The sequence below is a fragment of the Sarcophilus harrisii genome, chromosome 5, assembly GCF_902635505.1.
Source record: "Sarcophilus harrisii chromosome 5, mSarHar1.11, whole genome shotgun sequence".
Taxonomy (NCBI): domain Eukaryota; kingdom Metazoa; phylum Chordata; class Mammalia; order Dasyuromorphia; family Dasyuridae; genus Sarcophilus; species Sarcophilus harrisii.
The window spans coordinates 33,074,858-33,096,689 of record NC_045430.1 but is presented as its reverse complement, the minus strand read 5'-3'; the positions used below and the strand labels follow the sequence as shown (position 1 = coordinate 33,096,689).

Sequence of the window (21,832 nt, the reverse complement as noted above, 5' to 3'; positions counted from 1 at the left end):
AGGTTCATATTTAGATCTCCTGATCTAAAATATAGGAATGATAGGCCCATAGCCAGATATGGATTACACCTTTATAAAGGCTGATAAGAATTCCTTTGTAATTTTGCAAATCTAATAAAAAAAGGGGGGGGGCTTTAAATTTTTTTAAAAAGTCAAGGGAAAAATTGCCAACATTTATCCACCAAGTTAAATACAACAGAAAGTATCTAGAAAGAAAACTAGTTGAAACATTTGGAAATTTATAGGAGGAAAAAAATCCAAGAAAGGAATTGGGTATAATAAAACCCTTGATCTCAAATATTTATATGCAAATTATTCATAAACTAGAGATTCTGATTCAATATGAGGAAATTTAGGAATTGGAGTATCAAAGCAGAAAGGTGCATATTTGAGTGAAGACTAACAGAGAATATACTATAGACCAGGGCTTCTTAAAACTGTTTTCCACTCACATTCCCTTTTTGCCTGAGAAATTTTTATGTGACCCCAAGATATATAGATATACAAAATAATTATACAAATCAAACATTTACTAATAATAAATCATAAAGAAATTTATTTTCTTTTCCAGATGTATGTAAAGATAATTTCCAACTTTTGTTTTTGTAAGACTTTGTGTTCCAAATTTTTCTCCCTCCTTTTCTTAATTCTCTCCTCCTCAAAAAAGAAAGTAATCAGACACAGGTTAAATATGTGCAATAGGAAATTTATTTTAAAACAATTTTTTGGTATACATGTAATTTTATCATTTTTTAAAGATAAAAGAAAATTTTCATATTAATGAGATGGATGTACTTGTTTATTCATGAAGAAATAAATCTTGGTGAAACATTTGATACTGCTGGATGTAAAGTATACAGAAACCTTTTACTGTTGCTAAATTTTTCATGACCCCCACATTCAGTTATGAAACTCCATATGGGCTCACGACTCACAGTTTAAGAAGCTTTGCTAGAGACCACTTAGACAGACGGGAGCAATAGATGAGGAATTTGGGAAACATCCCAAGTCTGACAGGTATTAGTTTATATAGGTAATAAGATGGAATTTAGTAGTAGGCTTTATAGCCAAGGATATTAGTGGAATGAGAGAACAGTGATATATGGCAACTAATAAAAATGATTGTGATTCTGGATTGCATTAGAAGATTCATACAATCTTAGAACAACTTGGTCATGTCCCTGCTATGTTCTGTCCTAGTCAGATCACATTTAAAGTTGCGTATCCAGTTCTAGGCTCATTTTAGCAAAGATTTGAAAACGGGAGAAAATGCAATGGGTAGCCATGATAGTAAAAGGCACATGAGATGAGCTGAAGGAATGGGAGAAATTTAACTGAAGAAGAGAGACTTGGAAGGAACAGGAAACCAGCTTCAGGTATTTAAAGGGCTATTGTACCAAGAGGGATAGGGCTTTCTTTCTGCTTGATCCCAGAAGGCAGAGCTGAAACCATCAGAAAGGAAAATTTAAGAACTTATTTCCTAATAAGTAGAACTGTCCAAAAGTGGAGAAGGGCTGTCCCAGGAGGGAGGGAGTCCCCTTCAGTGGAGGGCTGCCATCACAGGCAGGGTGGTCAGATGAGTTATGGAGGGAGTCCTGTTCTAGCATATTTGCCAAGAGGCCTCCATATCCTCTGTCAGCCTTTCCATTTCTAAGTTTCTGTAATTTTGCAAAAGTGCAGGAAAACAATTTCTCCAGTTAGCATTAGTTAAATAATATGCATCCAGAGGTCATTTTTGTTATTTAGCTCTCTGTTAGCACACACACAAAAAAAGGATCAGCCTCTAAATTTACCAAACTAATAAGATGCAGGAGCAGAGAGTATCTAGTCTATCCCCTCCAATTCCTTTTATCCATCTGTGTGCTTCGTATTCTCAGCAGCATGCTGTCTCTTTCACTGATTTTGTTCCTAGTTTCATTTGATAAGTGAAAGGGATAGCATGCCCATGACATGTGACTCCTTAAGGGTCATCCTTAGTACATTGTAATAATATAGGCGTTTGGCAGAATCACATGGAGGTTTTCTCTTGGTTGCCTTTTTGGTTAAATGCCTTTTAAATTTGTTCTTTGTATGAGTTTAAAATGCAATTTCTAAGCCTTTTAGTATACAACTCAACACTTAAGCAGCATTTTTAAAATTTAACATGATAAATAGATCATTTTTAATGTTTAAAAGTTAATAACTCATGATAGTAGCAGGCATTTACAAAATGCTTTGAAAATATGAATTCATTTTATCCTCACAAAAGTCCTCAGAGTGCTTTTATAAATTATTATCCCCATTTTATGGATGAGAAAACTGAGATCAAGAAAGGTTCTGTGACTTGCTGAGGATCATGCAGCTAATAAATGTCTGAGACTGGATTTGATCCTAGGACTTTCCGACTCCTTTTTCAAAGAATTATCTACTGCTCCATTTAGTCAATAAGTTAGTAAACATTTATTAACTATCTGCTATGTGTCAGGTACTAAACTTAACTTTGAGGTTTTAGAAACACAAAGGCAAAACCAAAAAACTTCGTCCTCAAAGAATCTTAGATCCATAATATAATTTGAAGAGAGCCCTGAGAAGCTAGGAAAATTACTTACTAGAGAACATAGCATCTGAGCTAAGCCTTGAAGGAAATAAAGGTTTCTAAGAGCTGAAGGTAAGAAGGGAATGTGCAGTTGGAACATGGGATAACCCACTCAAAGGCATGAAGGTGGGACATGGTCTGGAAACAAACAGCAAATAAGCCACATTGGTTGCAGTGTAGAAATCACAAATTTATGTGAAATAAATCCCGTAAAAGAAGTTGGAGCCAGATTATGAAGGTTTTCAGAAGTCACGTTGAGCAGTTTGTATTTTTGTCTGAGAGACCAAAAGGAAGCCACAGAAGATTCTTAAGCAGGGCAGTGACCTGATCAAACCTGTGTTTGTATAGAGAAATATTTTACAATATTGTTTGGAAAACCTTATTTATTAAAAATGTTTAAACCAAATTTTATATGGCTAGACATTGATTTAAAATCTAGGTTTATTAATATTAATAGATAAGTTTTTCCTCACAATAGAATTTTTCCCAACAATCTTTTAGAATTTCTTTACAATTATCAACACGATTTATAAGTAAAATCCTTGATACAATTTTGAGAATTTATTACTAAAATATGCTTAAGGCTTGTATTAGGTACATTTGGAAAACTAGTTATAGATAGGTAAATAGACCGATATTCTAGTTCTTGTATACATATACATACATATATATACTTCTTAGAGAAAACAATCTTTAATCTTGTTGCTTTCTCAGAGTTTATCATTCCATTAAAATTTCTGACTTTTACATTTTTCTCTCATCCATCTCCTTTTTTGGATAATATCTATTATTGCCTATACTTGTAATCCCTCGTTCCTTCCAACCAGCCACATTTTAGTACCTGATTTTACTAAGACTAATGGTAAATGGTAGTCCTGCTAATTCAGGTAAAAACCAAGAAGGGTCCCTAGCAAAGGACCCAAACATGTTAGATCATGGGTCAGGGTGACACAACCTGACTGAGAAATTGAAAACTCAAAAGCTCCCAGAGATAGAGGGGTCTAGGCCCTCCATCTTCTTTATCCCTCACACACTGAAAGGGCTCTCCAAACAATTCTGAACTAAGAGTGCTATGGCTAGGGACTCTTAATGGTGTCCTGAGAAAACCGGCTACTCGATACCTCAGTTTACCTACCTGTAAAAATCTGCTGGAGCCTGCATCAGTCGACTTGACAGCAAAGCTTAAAGGACCAGCACTTGGCATCAACTGGCATGTAAAAAGCTGCTGAAGCAAAAGGCATGAGTCTCCATCTGTCGGTTTTCTTTCTTAAGCTCTTCTTAAAATAAAATGAAGGTGTTAAGTTGGGGGGAAAAGAGTACCCCATTTCTGCATGATGAGCATCTAAGTAAACGAGAAAAGTCCCAAAGGGCTCCTCTGAATACAGACTGATGTGCCAAGTGCATTGATACGAGGTCCTAACAGACCCTGAAAGCAGGCTGAGGGTGGTGATGCTGCTGCTGGTGTTAATAACATTCATCATCTTCACGAAAATCTTTAATGTTTGCAGAGCACTTTACATGTATTATCCTATTTGATCCTCACAACATCCTTGGGAGATACATTATTATCCCCATTTTATGGATGTAGAAACTGAGATTGATGTTAATGACTTGCTCAAGGGCACACAGTTAAGTGTCTGAAGTGGGATTTGAACTCAGGCCTTCACTAGTCTAGTAAAAGGAAAAACTCTGAAAAGACCTAGTGAGAGTCAAAGTAGATAGCATGTTCATTTAGGGTTACTTTGAATTTAACTTTTGGTAGCATGTTCATTTAAGTTTAGTTTGAATTTAACTTTTGGTAGTTTATTATTTTAATTTTTGCAAGGGAATGGAGGGAGAGAAGGAGGCAGGCAGCATAGTATGACTTCACATTCGTGCTTTCTGCCTAGGCTTCAGGTCATACAATCCTATACAAACGCTTGCAACATGTTTTAGTAGAAATTAAATTCTGGAGACTTGGACAGTTTCAAGTTATGTTTTTTACTTTTGAGAAATTTGAGATTTGGTGTTTTTCTGAATCAGATCTTAATGATGGAATTGAATGAATATAAGAACAAGGGATGCAGGAGAAAGGCAATTGTATATTATTGGCTTATCTGATGAGCTTTCTGGCAGTAATCCGGGAATCTCTTAGCAGCTTATTTTCCAGCAGGATGGTTGACATTTTACTGTGTGTTTTCTTTGAAACTCATTTGGAATTTATGTAATGATCTTAATCTTTTAGTTAGAAATCATTTGGCCTCTTTAAAAGCCCCTTTCTCTCCCCTTCCTCCTCACCCCCTAGTTCACTAAATACTGATGTTTCTTTGGTTCAGGGACAGCGAGTCCCAGGCAAACCCCATCACCACCTGATTGGAGAATGAAGTGCCTCAGCAGCAGGACTGCTTTGTAAACAGCGAAAGGAGACAACATGAGCGGATGTATTAAGTGTAAAAGCTCAGGTTCAGGCCCTAGCTGTGGATAACATTTCCTTGTTCTGAGCCTAACTCAGATAATACAGAAGTAAAAATTTGGCGCAGTTCAGAGCCTATCTTGCTGAATGCATTTGGCCTAAGCCACCCTGCTTCCTGTAATGAAAACAACTTTCATTGAGTGGTAAGAAGTCCCAGAGGAAAAGAAATTTTAAAGATCCTGTACATTCAGTCAAGAACTGACTTCCACTCTGTCTTCCCTGGTGTTGGACACAGAGTAGGGTGTGAATCTGGGTTTTCTTGACTTCAGAACCAGAGGTGAAGCCTACTCTTAAATTTGGTGTGTTCTAGAGCAGGGATTCTTAAACTTTTTCTACTTGTGACCCCGTTTCACCCAAGAGATTTCTATGTGACTCTGGATATGCAAGTGTATAAAAGATATACAAATCAAACATTTACTGATAATCATAATTTCATGACCCTCACTTTCTGCTACAAGATCCCATATGGGATCACAATCCACAGTTTAAGAAGTTTGGTTCTGGAGGAGATGACTTTAAGAGAAAGATTCAAAATCATTAATTCTCTAAGAAGAATCTGTGCATAAATTTTTTCCCAGTGCTTTGGGGATTGGCAGTTGCCAGACTAGATGTATTAAGTCTAGATTGTTCTCCCAGGAAATTAAAAAAGCAAAGAGGGAAACACCACAACTAACTAATTGTGATGCTGCTTGATAGGTGTTTGATTCCCTGCGAGGGATCAGTTTATTTTCTAAAGTAAGGAATTTGAATAATCATTTCCATTTCTTTGGACATTGATCATAAAGATATTTTTTCCCTTTCTAGCTTAGGGTCCTGCTCAGAACATCCTAAGTGGTACTAACCAAGTTTCTTAGTGTTATTACTTTTATACTTAGTTACAGGAATTTGTTTGCTGTCTTTTGAAAAGGAAGATGAAATTATTGGTGGTTGTTTTTTTTTTTTTCCCTAATGCAGAGATTGAACATTGCGTTAGCATGTGCAGTAATAGCTTTTACATATACAACTCTAGGAAATGTCAGTTAATTCATTGTATTTAGAGTATGGATGTTTTTCAAATCAACCTCTCCAATGTTAGATCTTTGTAAGTGCGGGTGACTAGTTGTCCTTATATAATCTTATCTCCATGGAGGAACAATTCCTGGAGAACACTAGATGGCAGCAGATAAAAGAAAATCAAGTATCTGCTCCGGTCTCTGAACTTGGGGAAGACTGGTCTCCTTTCATTTCAGCTTCTTTCTCTTCCTCTAGGAAGCTTATTCAAAGCTACTTCTGGGGCTTATTCAAAGCTACTTGGCAGGAATGAGCCTGGGTTTACAGTCCCCTCGGTGAAATCACGAAGTATGTATTTCCTCGACGGCAGAATTGTACTGCGGTTGTAGTTGTCCCACTCCTTTCCTGCCCATAGATCTGTAGATCCAATCATTCGCCAGATCTAGACTGGTCAGAACCAGGTTATGATGATTAGCAATAAATTTGTCAGTGGGAAAAGAGTATCAGGGAGAGGAGAAATGCACCAACTCCACTACATTTGGGGCTGGAGTTATAGAAATGTTCTTACTGTTTATAGAATCATGGTTACAGTTACCTAGCAACTAAAATGTCTTTAAAATGAACTTATTTTAAATTCAGCATGCATTTCCTAAGATTGTAATAAGCACATGACACACATTTTAATGGATCTATGAACTCATCGATAGGTGAGGACTGTAGCCCATCCATAGAATCTTATCCATGGAAGGATCCAGATCCTCCCTCCCATAAATTTTTCCCTTTGGGGCCACCCAGTTTGCTGGAGGGCTTCTGTCTCTTAACTTTTTGTGCACTCCAGTGGAGAACAAAGACCACCTACCATTTTCAGCCCTGGTTCACTACACGGCTAGTCCACCACTGTGATGAGGAGAGAAGGATTGAAATTGATGACCTCTGAGGTCCAATCCAACTCTATGTAGCTCTATGACCTTGTGACCTCTAAATGCTTTTTCTACCTTGCCTTTCATCTTTTCGTAGAGTTTTATTAGAGGTTAATGATATGGTGGCGTGAATTATCCCCCTAAAGGTGATCAGGCACTGTTATGCACATGCAGTATCAATATAAAAATGCCATCCATCTGGAAATTTAGTCTTTTCTTCCAAATCATTTTTATGGTATATAACCAGATGTTAGGGGTACTGAACTGCTTTTAGCCCCTCTCCTTTGACCTATCCACTTTGAATGTCATCCAGGCTTTCATCCAGCACAAAAAAAAATAGGAACTTAATGATGAAGATGAGAGAACTGGAAAGGAGATGTCAACAAACAGGAAAAAATGGGAGATGCTGAATAGGCTCAGCTCCCTCTGGCTCCCCTCCCCATAATCCTCTGCCCTGAAAGTTATCAGAGGATCCCAGGTGTGCAGCCAGAGGGACTTTGAATAAGGAAACATGCCCAGGGAAAGGATTTGCCCAAAATCACGAAGGATGTGGAATGTGGCTCCATATCTAATGCATGTGCCCTCCTCACTCCTCAGAAAATCAACAGTGTACACTTTAAAGTCCTACTGCAGTTTTAATTTTTTTTTCTTTTTTTCCCTTTTTTCTCTTTTGGAGAAATAAATGCCTACTCAAAACCAAATCTGAAAACTTCTGACAAATTTTATTTTTTTTTATGAGATGAAAGTCTGAATGTCATGCATTTTAAAAGGTAATAGCTCTTCCAGAAAACACTAATATTAAGCTTTTTTTACATACAGATTAATCCCAAGCTTGAAGTGATGAATTTACAGACCTCTGACCCCCTGGTTGTAGATATTCTTTCATCTGAATCTCCAAATACAACGGTAAGTTTGCTATGGAATGTACATGAAAACCCTGATTTAAAAGAAATAAAGGAGTTTCTATTTTATGCAGGAGAGTAACAGATAGTCCATGACCACTCACATTTTAGAAGAGAGATTTTGTCTTGGAAAAGCTTATTTTTAATGACCACAAGAGGGAGGCATATTAGCTAAATGTTGCCAAAGGCCCAACTCTGTTAACCTTGAAGCCCTAGTCCTGTGTCTCATCATTATCTATTAAGGAACTACTGAGGTGGCTGACCAACAGCTGCCACCCAACAGATGGCTCCCTTTGTGAGTCGCCTTCTCTCCAAGCTTCCAGCCTCATTCTTGGGCCATCTTCCTTTCAGGGTTGTGGGTCTGTGAATGCTGATAGGCCTCAAATCCAGTTGCATTCCCCTCCCTTGATATTTAACTCAGAATACCAATACCCAGACCCCAATGTTCCACTTCCTCCTCAATGATGATTTATTTATTTGTTTTGTAAATCTTGCGACTTTAGACCACTGAGGCTCCTAAGTCTTTGCTAATGAAAAGCAGACCCTGATTGCTGGGTGTCAGCTTTGATCAGATACCTATAAGGTAATGCCTTTTTAAAAAAATATTAATTGTTCCAGGTTATTAGTTCATGTCAGCAACACAAATATAGACATTGCCAAATGAACAGTGACAGGTAGGTGACTCAATGGACAGGATGCCAAGCCTGGAGCCAAGCATAAATCTGGCCACACACATCAGATGCATGATCCTAGGCAAGTCACTTAAACTTATGTCTCAGTTTCCTCTACTGTAAAATGGAGACAATATTAGCACCTACCTCACAGGATCAAATGGGATGGTATTTTTAAAGTGCCTAACAGTTCCCTGGCACACATAATAGGCACTTAATAAATGTTTATTCCCTTCTCTGCTTTCCTGCAGCCACCATCTATCTACTCGTTAAGACTGTTGTCAGCTGGAAGGAATTTAGGATGAAACAGGTCCATTAGTTCAAATTGGGCTTATAAAGAGGTGACACAAGGGAGCTAAGTTCTCATAGTACTCAAAGGGCTCCATTAGAAGTCCCTGACAGCAGCCAACTGCCCAGATGGATATTCCATTCCATCTCCTTTATTTTGTGCACCACCTAAACTAGAGAAATGATTCCCTTAGTCTAGAATCTCGGGATAACAAGGGTACTGAAGGTGGCCATGTGGTCTGAGCCCTCTCAGGTTTGATAAAGAGCATTATGATTTATCTTAAATACTTCCCCTTCAACAACACTTTGACAGAGATAGTTTGGACATTTGAAAGACAAGGAAATAGGAACTTGTCCAGAGACACGCAGAACATGCTAGAGACAGTGCATATAAGAATTTCATTTCTAGCAAGAATTACACTGTGAGCTCTTTGGGAATAGGGATTATCTTTTGCCTTTCTTTGTATCCCCAGCACTTAGCACAGTGCTTGGTACATAATAGGTGCATAATCAGTGTTTATTGAATGATTGAATTAGTAATTTGTGATATTTAAAAAAGAAGAGACATATTATTAGCATCTCAGAGCAATTTTCTCCCTACTATTAATTCTAAGAAGGCTTCTCTCCTCTATCCCTCATACAACATTTTTTAGTAGCAGATGGATGCAGGTAGGACATCAGTCCCTTTCCCTCCATTAAAGTGGTCTTTAGACATAAAAAACAAACAAACAAATGTAATATTCCCTTGGCCTAGAGAATGCACAAAGACAACCAAAGGTTCTTGAACTAAAAGCTGAGACGCGCTGCTTTGAGATGGGGCTTTTCAATAATCAAGTGTAATAGCAGCATAAAAAACCCAGATGGACCAAACGGCCTAAGGGGCAGATGTCCTTTATTATCCATATAGGACAGAGATAGAGGTTTTCTAGTAGTTGTCAGGTAGCTGAATCTCTCAGAAGTGTGTAAGCTCCTTCGCCTGCCTTTTGTATGCTCTGTGCCTTTTGTATGAGAGAGACAGAGACAGAAAGCATTGATTAATCACCTGGCTTTGTGCAAGCCCTATGTGCTAAGCACTAAGGATGTATATAAAAGAAAATCAGACAGTCCCTGCTTCAAGAAGTGTAGATTCTAACCAGAGAAGACTGCACTTAGGGGAGGAGGGGGAGGAATCAGAGGCATTGGAGGAAGTGGTACGGTGGTCTTGTAGTCTCCACAAGGAATCACCCACCGGAGCCAGGGGAGCTTGCAGTGGAGGCCTTAGTAGGCCCTTTAAAAATGCTTGCTGTATTGAAATGATCACTTAGTTTAAGCTAAGTAATAGAAGATTTCTCTCTAGAAGATGTCATTAAAAAACATGCCCTCTATTAATAGAGCCTTTTATGACATCAAAATATTTTATAGTCATCATCTCCTCGTATCCTCCAACCAACACTGTGAGGCAGGTAGCTTGAGGATCATGGTCCCTATTTTCAGAGAGTTTAAGTGACTTGCTTAATATTATATATAAAGTAAGCAACAAAATAGGGATTCCCATCTAGCTCTTTTCTTGCTCCTCATAGAACAGATCCAGATGGCCTAAATTATGCTTCCCAGGGCAAAGTTACAAATATGTGTGTTGCCCAGTGAAAAACGCTGAATATCCCTGGTGTATGCAGGGAGCAGAATAATTGGGAAGTTCTAAACAAGGCCCACCCACCACTGGGTCAAATTATTTGGTCAACATCAGGTCCAGAAAAACTATAAATTGGTTTTGAGTTGAGCCTAGATCATACATTCTTAATTAAGACTTATATGGGTAAATTATGTACTGCAATCTTATAAATAGCTATTTGCCCTTAGGAAACGAGTAAAGAATGCTGATTTCGTTTATTTTACGATTTACTCTCTCCCTGGAGGTATGAAACCTCATTTAAAAATAATTTAGGTCCCTGTAAAGTTTCAGTATTTGTTTTCTAAGCTGCTTTACTTTAAACTTTCAGCATGTGCATGAATTCTTTAAGTATTGGTTTGAAAAATTAAATGAAATTACTTGAAACTAGTAGGCCATCCATTACTCTCGGTTAATCAGTACTTTTAAATTTATCTCTATTTTTTTTAAAGGGCAGGTTTTCCTTTCTCCCTTCCTCTAACAAGCCATTCTCTCCTCTCTTCCCCTTCCCCCCCAGCACCACCACTACCACCTATTGTAAAGGGAAGTTATTTATGCTTTGGCATTTTTTAGTGTTAAGTTTGCATGTGACTGTAACCTAATTATACAGGGAAATGTAGGAGGTCAAAAAGGGCAATGTTTATATGGCTTTTTGTAGGGGAAAGGGTTTCCTGAGAAATATAGCTCATCAGAGTAGGATTTTAAAAAGGATTTACTGTCAGATCTTAATTGGTTAGACTTTTTTGTGGGATAAGATCATGTCTGTCTCTTCTTTGTTACAATGGTTAAGAAACAGTTTTCCTGAATTTCCTCTTTGATCACCTGATTTGATGTTATTTCCGGGCTGGTCTTAGATTAAACACCAATTGACTGCAATTTTTCTCTCTCCTTAAGTATACCCATATGTTATTTGAAAAGAAAGTGGAAATAACAGTGCTTGGTATCTCTCTAGATCTGGGAGAAGAAGAATAAAGTCAGCCACTAAAGTGATTTACCTAAACCTTAGCTCTGACTATGTCACTGCCCTCTTCCTTTTTGTAACTCCCTTTTTGCCTCCGGGACAGAATAGAAAGCCCTTTCTAGCCTGGCTAGCCTCATCCTGCCTGTCAAGCCTCCTTGTGTATTTCCTTTCTTCCTACACTCTAGGCTCTTGCCAAGCCACATCACGCTTCTTGCTGTTCTCACACACAACACTCCATCCATCTCCTCTGCCCTGACCCCAGCTATCCCCCATGTCTGGAATGTACCTTATCTCTCTCTCTCTCTCTTTTAGCCCCTTTTTTTTCTTTACAGCTGAATTCTACAGTCATCCCCCATCCTTCCAGCTGCCTGCTGCCTTCCCTTCCTCCCATTGCTATTTTTTTTAAGTGCTAATATAAGAATATATTGTCTATCTCCAGTAGAACGTCACCTCCTTGAGGGCAGGGACATTCTCATTTTCATCTTTGAATTCCTCATATCTCACAGAGCGCTTGTCTCATAGTATAAAGGATTTTCGGTTTGGTGAGAATTTGACTATAAGAACCTGGAAATGTTTAGTGTAAAGAAAAAGCTTAGGAGGAATCTGATTTGTTTTTCAGTCTTTCAGTCATGTCTGACTCTATGATTTTGTTTGAAGTTTTCTTGGCAAAGATACTGGACTAATTTGCTGGGTTTTTCCTCCAGTTCATTTTACAGATGAGGAAACTGAGGCAAACAGGTTCAAATGCTGCTCCTGTCTCTTACTAGCTGTGTAGGAAGAACACAGGCAGGTCGAGTAATCTTTTTGGATATCAGTTTCCTCAGTTGAATGCATTGGGCTGGAAAAAGCCTTGGTTTCCTTCCAACTCCAAATCTATGATCCTCTGAATCAGGGTTGCCAAGATCAAAAAGAAAAGAACCCTGCAAAGTTGTCCTAGAACTCAGCTGCTGAGTCCTGTGTGGCAAGGCCAACCCAGCTGCTCAGATACCAGCTGGTTGGCCACAATTCTCTATGCAGCGGTCACTCCAAGATGCCCATCATCTGGCCTCTGCCCAGAGGCGCCCCACCCATTTGGGTGATAATCCATCCCTGGATAACTAAAACACTTTTAAAAGAATGATTCTTTCAATTTCTTATAAATTTATTTAATTTTTAAAATTTAGATAATTAATTTTTCATTCTAACCTTAGCGAGACAGAGTACTTTGTCATTATTCATTAAGTATGTGATAATTTCTAAATCAAAAGAGAAAATCCTTTTGCTCTGCCACCTTGACTTGTTTTTGCAGGGCTCATACCAAAACTGTTCTGTATGCATTAAAAACTTGTTCTTTAGATGATCTTAAAATTGCAAGTGCACTTCATTCATATGTAGTCTGCAACAAAGTCCAAAACTCAACATATCATGATCACGTTGAATTTTAATGATCGATATTTTTAAAATTATATGATTAACCTTTCAAAATATGGGGTTCATGCTTCTGAAGTTATCAAAGCTTGTTACACTGCATTAAGATTTCTGGGACCCTCAGTAATCTGTCCTGGCCAATATATACTGAGCCAGTAACCTCCATCATTCTGGACTCGGTGCTTCTATTATTAATATAAATAATAATGATGAAATTTTAGGTCCAGACAAAAGAAACTTAACATTAGCTTTTTGCCTACCATGTCCTAGGTTGCTTCATTAGATTATAAGTCTGTGAGGGCAGGGTCTTTCTTGTGCATCTTTTTATATTCCCAGCACTTACACAGTGTCTGGCACATAGTGGATTCTTAATAAGTGTTTATTGACTGATTGATTGTTGCTTGGGAAACAAGACAAGCATGGCACATAGGGGTTAGTCAGAAGATACTAAGAGAGTACCTACCTTTTCTTGATGAACTCAGGTCACCTGAGCAAGGTGAACTTCTTAGTTGAGGAATAGAACAACTGATGAATGTGATTTCTGAGGGATGTTTGAAAAAACATAGACCTGAGAGAGGTTTTAAAATTTGGAGAAGGACACACACCCATCCTGATTCTCAGAATAGCAAGAGAACCCTCTGCAAATGTTAAGCCAATGGCCTGGCTTTGGATTCCTGAGAAAAATCTAGAATAGATACTTAAAGAGATGGTTAGTAACATCTAGAAAAGGAAGCTATGATTCCAACATGCCGGATTGAACTTCTTTTCTTATTTTTTTCTTTTTTCCTTTCTTTTTTTCTTTCACAAAGTTATTAAATGAATGGATCCAACTAGATTTCAGCAAAACATTTAATGAAACGTCTCACACCATTTTTGTGGAAAAGATGGAGAAATGTAAAGGGTAACACAGTTAGATGGATTTGAGGCTAGTTGAATGGTTGGATTCCAGAAAGTCCTTACCAGGTCCTTGTCAATTTGACATTGTCAAGGTCTCTAGAGAAGTGTCTTAGTGATCTGAGCTAGACCTTGTGCTGCGTAACATGTTTTTTTTTTTCCTTTTTTTTTTTTATCAGTGATTCAGATACAGACACAGATGTTTCTGAAGCCAGGATGGGTAGTTGGCAAACTATGAGACAGTATCTGCAAAGCCCTTGACAGTCTAGAGCATGAGTATGATTGGAGTCAGATGGAATTGAGAAGGAGAAATATCAGGGATCAGCTGAACCCTGAAGTTCAGATAGTCCCATGGGAAAGGTGTGTGACTTGTTCTGTTTGACTCCAGAAGGCACAATCAGGACAATGGGTGGATATTGCAAAGGGATAAATATAGGATTGTTTGAGGAAAAAATTCCTTAACAGAAGGGAGTCTTCTTGGGGATAGGTGGGACCAAGTGCCTGCTGAGGTCCCTTCCACTTCAGATCTACACTTCTCATTGAAACAGACTTCATTTTGGAATTTCACCAGAAGCATCAGAGGCTGCTCATTGCCAAGTCTAGCCATATCTTTCCCATCTTGCTCTTGTCCCAGTTAGCTTTTTTTAAAAATGTAAGTTAAGGTTAGAATGTTTAAAAAATTACTTTTAAATTTCATCGTTTAAATTCAGCCCATTATTCCCACCTCTTAGGATTGTTTTGATCCCAATTCCATTATCTCATCTCTTCGTGATTTATCCTACTTCATTTTTTTAACATCTGCAAATTATATAAGCATGCCATGTATGCCTTGATGCAAGTCATTGATAGAAACATTGAACTGGACCAGGCCCTTAACTTTAGTTAGGGAAATTGGTAATAAAGAATGTAGACACAAAAAAGAAGCTAATTACTCAATTGATTATGATTTTGTAAACCTCACATTTTATAAAATCCCTCTTTTGATATTAGGAATATGAGATAAACCAGTCATCCTAGTCTGAAAATGAATTCTTTCCCAAATTCCTGAATCTCTATCCTGATGATATACTCAGGGAATGAAGTATTGATGACTAGCACTTATTTAAATTTCAGCTTCATGTACTTAAAATGTTCTAGTGTTCATTTATTTAGTCCCATAGTTGCAAAGTCATATAATCAAAGCTAAGCCAAGACATTTGACATACCACTAACATAGTTTGTGTAACATGTGGCGTCTTTCATTAAAACAAAACCATTGGAGGTAAGTTTTGGCTTGATTAATGCCACTGTTATAGCTTAATACAAAATTATTTTCTTTTTTATGTTGAATATTAACATGATTTAAAAATCCTCAAGAGTTATAAATGATACAACTTATTAATTTTCCTTTGAAGGCCAAATATATTGCTAAATCTTTATTTATTAACAAGTTTCCCAGTATTTGTCTTATTAATAAGCGAAATTAAACTCATGGTTTTTATAGCAGTGGAGGAGAATTGTACATGTTGAAACTTTGAGTACTCTTTTCAGAAAACTCATATACCTGAGCTTTTAAAGCTTTCTCTGCTTACAATTCTTTTTTTCCCCCAAACCTCTGGATGTATATAAAATAGATATACAGTAAATCATCATTTCATGACCCCCACTTTCAGTTACATGACCCCAAATGGAGTCGTGACCCACAGTTTAAGAAGTTTTGTTCCATACTATGCAACACTGCCTCTCTGCATATATTTTATAACAAGTAAAAATGGTTATTTCAGGACAAATGATTATGTTAAGCAAGCTAGGTGTTTTAAGTTTTAACTTTAAATCTTGGATCCCAAATCAGTCAATCATTGATCAGATACTTGAAGGCCTACTAACATGCCCTAAGTGTCTTCAAGGAGTTTTGTTTGAAATAAATTGTGAAATTTAATAATATATGAGAAAAGGCAAAAAAGTGACCTTTTAGCCAGTAATTGCCAAATGAATGGTACAACTCATAAGTGCTGTGGATTGAAAGAAGGGGGGTGGGGGTGGGAATCTCTATCCCATAGTAGATTAAATTGGTTTTTGTCCTTTGTTCTCGAAGAGGACCATAATATCAGGGAGGTAATACCATGACATGCAAGTGAATTAGATTGAAATGAGGGAAGACAGTGCAAGGTGACTAGCCTCATTCTTTTCTGCAGAGCCATCTAAGTCCAGTGGCAAGATATAGATCAAAACAACTGCATTTGGCCTTGGATGCATTCATGGAGGAAAGAATTTGAACTGGTCTAGAATGAATAAGGCCCTGGGTAAAAGAACCAAAAGAAGGAGAATATGGGGAAAGTTTCAGGGAGAAGTCCTAGCCCATAATATTTCTTCATTGATAAATGCTGGAGATAGGCTACCATAGAAATAAAAATATTAACAAACTAGATAGCACCAGTGCCTGAGCTCTTTCCTAAACTAAGTTTATACCTAGTCTGTCCAGACCTACAAAGAAACCAGGGAACATGTGCTTGGAAGCAATTTTTTGGGAGCCCTTTCTATCATTCTCTAACAGGAGGGTTGGGTGTAGTGCTGTTTGGTTCATTTTCTGTAGCTGGATTCATTTTTTTCTGGCCAATATATTTAAATCATGGCTTTAAGCAGCATTTGGCTCAGTGGGGAATCTCAAAGAAGACAGAGAATTTGTTCTCCTCTTTGAGAATGTAAAAGATATTATAGATATACTCCAGGATTCAAAAATTCATTGCTTTTTCCTTGTACTTGGAAAAGCCATTTAAAACCATTCTCTTCACCATTGACTATGATTTAGATTTTCAGCTATCAGGAACATGGCGATGGTTTCAAGGTTTGTCTTTTCCCCATTATTGAAAAGGGAAGATTCCTTGCTTCTGAGGAGGTTTTCTGAGGCTGTGCACTAGCCGAAAAATATTAATTTATTGACAAAATAGATATGTAGACAAAGCAAACTTACAAATACAAAAAGAATATTTCAGTGGCTATTGTGGCTGTTGTGGCAACAGGATATCCTGGTTACTAGACAACATTGCATAACTAGTCCTGAGCTATTCCAGTTCTCGACTGCTTATGTAAGCAGAGATTTGGAAAGACTTACTTGAAAGAACATAGTGTATACAAACTTAAATGTCCCAAAATTAAAATTTATAACCTTGAAAATAAAAATAAAATGGTATTTATTGTCCCCAGATGCTCTCAGCTTCCTTTTCTCATGCATTTAAAGTCAATGAGAACTATTGTTCACACCCCCAGCAATTTTCATAGGGTTGTGAGGTTTAAATTTAAAATTTTAAATACAAAAAAGATTCAGAAGTCGGGTTCTGTGGTGATACAATTTTTGTTTAAATTGCCATAAGTGGAATGAGATATTAAAAGTCACCTATTGGTTTATCGTTTATATGACTAATGAACACAGTGGGAAGGTACCAAAGTCAGAGTCTCAGGATTTGAGTTCAGATTCCTGCTCTATCTTTCTCCACCTGTGTGATTACCTCTTTGGGATAGAATCCTAGAATCTCAGTGGCCCCTTCCAGCTCTGGGTCTTTGATCTATGAAGTAGGAAAACAAGGCTATATCTTGACATTATTTCAGAGCCCACTTTGCCATCTTTATGGTTACTTTGCTATCTTATGTATAGTATTTTTACATTATTTTATTGTTACTTTTCAATATCTGCTAAACACAGTGTTCAGTTTTCTCTTCACCACCTCTCTGTCAAGTCTTTGAGAGGAACTAAACACTGAATGTAGGAGCAATAGAGCTGGAAGGTGTCTTAGACATGATATGGCCCCTGCTCCTTCATTTTATAGCCAAAGCCATTGTGGTCCTGGTCATAAGATCACAGAGTAAGACTGGAAAGGCAATTTAGATCACTTAGGCCAAGGCTTCTTAAACTTTTTCCACTCCCAACCCTGGGAAATTTCTACACAAGCCCAGATGTATAGGTATATAAAATAGGTATACAAATAAAACATTTCCTGATAATAAATTATTTTTTTAAAATTTTACTTTAAAACAATTCTTTGGTATACATATAATTTTACCATTTATTAAAGATGAAAATACATTTTAAAACTAATGAGATGAATGTACTTGTTTATTTTTACATAAAGAATTCAATCTTGGCAAAATATTTAATAACTTTTTCTGTTGCTAGATTAAGTGAATGACCAGTGGTCACATAATTTGTTACTGACAGAACTGGGATTGGAGCCCGTGACTGCTTTTTGCTCAGTATCTTTCCACTACCTCATGATTCTTATGATGGAATAAAATCTACTAGTTTCAGTGTTAAATATTAGTTAATTTAAATCAACTGAAACAAAATGGACTATCAGAATGAAATTAGGATTATTCATATCAGTTTTAAATAGTGGTTTTTTTGTTTCTCATTTCTGAAGTGGTTTAAATTGTTAAAATTTTAATTTAAAATTTTTTTAAATCAATAGGCTTTTTTAAAAAAATGGCTTACAATTCAAGCTTTTTTGATACTTTTTTGTTTTTACATCATGGTGAGATAAGAACTCACCTTTACCCCAAAATGAGTTCTACAGTATAACAAAAGTTTTAAGAAAGGTCTACTGCCAGTGACCTTGTGTGACAGTCATTCTGCATCTGTAATGCCCTACCTCTCAACCAAAAGGAGGAAAGTGCATTTCATCATCTGATTTCTAGATAGAACAAAGATTTGTCATTACAGTTTCTAGGGATTTGGGGTTTTTTTTTTTTCAAAGTCTTTTTGCATAATTGTGGCCATTGTATATATTTTCCTAGTTCTATTTACTTTATTCTGCATCAGTTCATATAAATCTAACCATGGCTCTCTGAATTCTTATATTCCTTTTCTATAGCATGTTGCATTTTATTCACAAAATCACTCACTAATCAATGGGCATCTGTTTTATAGTAGACAGAATCAGGACTTACAGTTTAGGAAGTCCTGAGTTTGAATCCTGTCTCAGAGATGTACTAGCTATGTGATGTTAAGCATGTCATTTAACTGCTGTTTGCCTCAATTTCCTCATCTGTAAAATGAACTATTTTGGTTACTCAATTGTGTCCAACTTTTCATGACCCCATTTGGAATTTTTTTGGCAAAGAAACTGGAGTAGTGTGCCATTTCCTTCTCTAGCTCATTTTACAGATGAGGAACTAAAACTAAAAACTGTTAAATGTTTGTGTCATATGTGTGTGTGCACACACACACATATATGCACACATGTTACAAAAGCTTTTTTATAAGAACTTTCTGGGGAAGAGAAGGATCTATTCAGAAATGAAAATTATATAAAAGTAAGAGACATCAAAAATTTCTAAAATGCATTTTAATGTTTCCCAAACCTCTAGAAACATCTTCCTCTTCTATCCCAAGTTGAATTTTTGTATGCAGAGCAACTTGAGCTGTTTTGAGATTCAAAAACAAAAACAAAAATAGATAAAAATTGAACTTCTGAAGCACTACCCACATACACACACACACACACACACACACACACACACTCACTCTCTCTCTCTCTCTCTCTCTCTCTCTCTCTCTAAAACCAGTTACAAGTTAGCTACTTTTTCAAGAAATTGGGATTTACAACAGACATTTCGGTCTTGCAATTTAGGGGAGAGATTTGCTGTTTGGATTTTAAGATAAAAATCTGGAAATGAAGAAAATTTAGGAGGGGAGCCAACTGTGAACCTTATGACACCTTAAGAATGACCAAATCTTCGAGGTGAAAGAGTAGCCCAACCCACACTTGAGCAGGCATTCCCCCCAAACCAGGGGTTCTTAATTTTTGTTATATGGTGGACTCCTTTGGTCACTAGTAAAACTGCCTTCTTAGAATAACATTTTTACATATATGAAATACATAGGATTTCAAAGGAAACCAATTTATACTGAAATACAATTATCTAAAATTAAAAAAAAAAAAACCAGTTTCATGATTTTCCCAAGCCTCTACCTGAAAAACTTTAGTGATAAGAGAGTTCACTGTGTCCCCTATGCTGCCCATGACACTCTGAAATAGCTTTGATTATTAGGAAGTTTTTCCTTAATATCTTTGATATTTACTTTACCTGTGCATAATTCAGTATGATGAAAATTTTCCCAAAAGAGATGGTATATTTTAAAGCAATAGTGTAATATTATTATAAATAAAAATTTGAAAATTAAATATTTATTAAGTACTTATTTAGTAAACTTTGGGCTATAAGTCCTTAGAACCCAAATGTACAAATTAAAGTTACTACAATTTTCAGTTATAAAAACCAAGATTATAACAATGGTCCAGACACCTTCTGTTTTATGTATCTGAAATATTTTGTTTGCATTCATTTGGTCGAGTGGGGGAAAAAGACAATTTTTACCAGAAATTCATTAACTGGCATTTATAGAACAATTTTACTCATTCATACTTAAGGCACTGAAAGTATCTTATTTGTTTGAAGATGCCAAGAGAAGTGATTTAGGAGTTATACTTTTTCAGATGTATGGTTTCCCAAAGAAATCAGTGTTCACAAAGGAAATGTTTAAAAACCTGTTCTTTGTGGGCCAAATTAAGTAATTCCTTTTTAGTGTTTCCTTTAGAAAATTAGCACATTTCTGGGAATTGGGGGCGTAAACGTTCCAGGTATCACTGCTGCCTCCCAACTTCCTGAGATACTGTACTCTCAAACTGTGTGACCTCGTGCCTGTAGGAGTAATGTTGTCCCAGGACTGGGAAGCCAAGCCATATCCCCAGTTCTCACAGCTGATACTGAGGCATGCAGAAAATGCCCAACAGCTATCAGCCCACACATCCAGTAACAACTGGTTCCTTCCTCTTCCTGTGGAAGAGCAACATCCTCTGAGATGAGAAGAAATGTACCCTGTGGAATGCAGGAGCAGCCGTGAGCTTTCACACAGGAAATTACTACTGTAGCTCTCACAGAAAACGGCTTCTGTCACTTGGACTGTCAGCCCATCACGAGCTTCCTGCTGACCCAAAAGATGGTTTACTACTGATCTAAATACCATTCAGGGGTCTCTTAGGGTTTCATGGAAAGCCTTGAACTTAGCTTCTGTAAATATATAACTACCTGGTTTTGAATTTTTTCAATGAGGCCAGTTGGGCTTTTAAATCTCATTTTCTGACAGTTAATATTTATACTTGGTAGCGGTGGTGAGCAAGTCTGCATTTTTAAATACTCTGATTTTGGAGGCAGCCCATTGAGTTTCAGGCACTTAGGTCATATGAAATGCAGAGGGCACATTTTAGAGGTTATTTAAAAAAAAAAAAGTGACATGGTGTTGGTGAAACTGGCTGTTAAGGCTGAAATCTCGTCCTTCCTTGGCTCCTAACGTCCTTGAATTTATGGTGCTATTACTTTCAAAATGGTCTGGTTGTTCTTCCATATGCTGCAACCATATTGGCTGTTGCATAAATGAAAGTTTTCTTCCTCAAAAACAAATCTTCTAAAATCTCCAAACTTAAATTCCTATTGAAGGAACAGTTGTCTGATTTGAACTTTTATTCTTTCTACCTCTAGCCTGAATTTTTGCTTTGGATAGAGGTAGTCTACCTGTACACAAGTGGTGTGTCTGGTTGGGTTCCCAATTGTTGTCATACTCCAAGAAGTTTGTTGAATTGTCCTTCTCCCCTCCCCAACAAAAACTTTTCAATTTTCATATTTCATTGATCAAATCCAGTGGCTTTTTTCTCATGCCTTATCCTCCCTGAGCTTTCTTCAGCATTGACATTGCTGATTCTACCTCACCCCTCTTTCTTGATAACTCTCATCTCCCTGGGTTTCTACAACATTTCCCTCTCCTAGTTCCCTTAGTCTTTACCAAAAATTCTCAATTTCTCCTGATAGTGCTTTTTCTTCCTCCTATCTCCCAAATATCAAGATTCTACTCTTGGTTCTCTCTTCTTTCTACTCTGGCATGTGTATCTGTTTCCATGACTTTTGTGGTCACCCCACTTTCTTCTCTTGGACTCCAGTTCCATATTTCCAGCTGCCTCTTGAACAGCTTCACCTGAATAGCCTGTCATTACCGCAAATTTTACATGACTAAAATGGAATTAGTCAACTTCCCCCAACAAAACCTGTTCTTCTTTAAAAACCTCACTATTTCTTCTGTACTATTTCTTCCACCAT

At 37.1% G+C, this 21,832-nt stretch overlaps 1 protein-coding gene across 1 annotated transcript in view; it reads left to right on the top strand.

Moving 5' to 3' along the window:
• The window catches only part of POC1B (POC1 centriolar protein B), a 95,082-nt gene that overhangs the window by 43,369 nt on the left and 29,881 nt on the right, over positions 1-21,832 (top strand). The window contains exon 10 of the mRNA XM_031939890.1: positions 7,757-7,843. Within this exon, the coding sequence (XP_031795750.1) occupies positions 7,757-7,843 (87 nt within the window). The remainder of the gene's footprint in view (positions 1-7,756; positions 7,844-21,832) is intronic.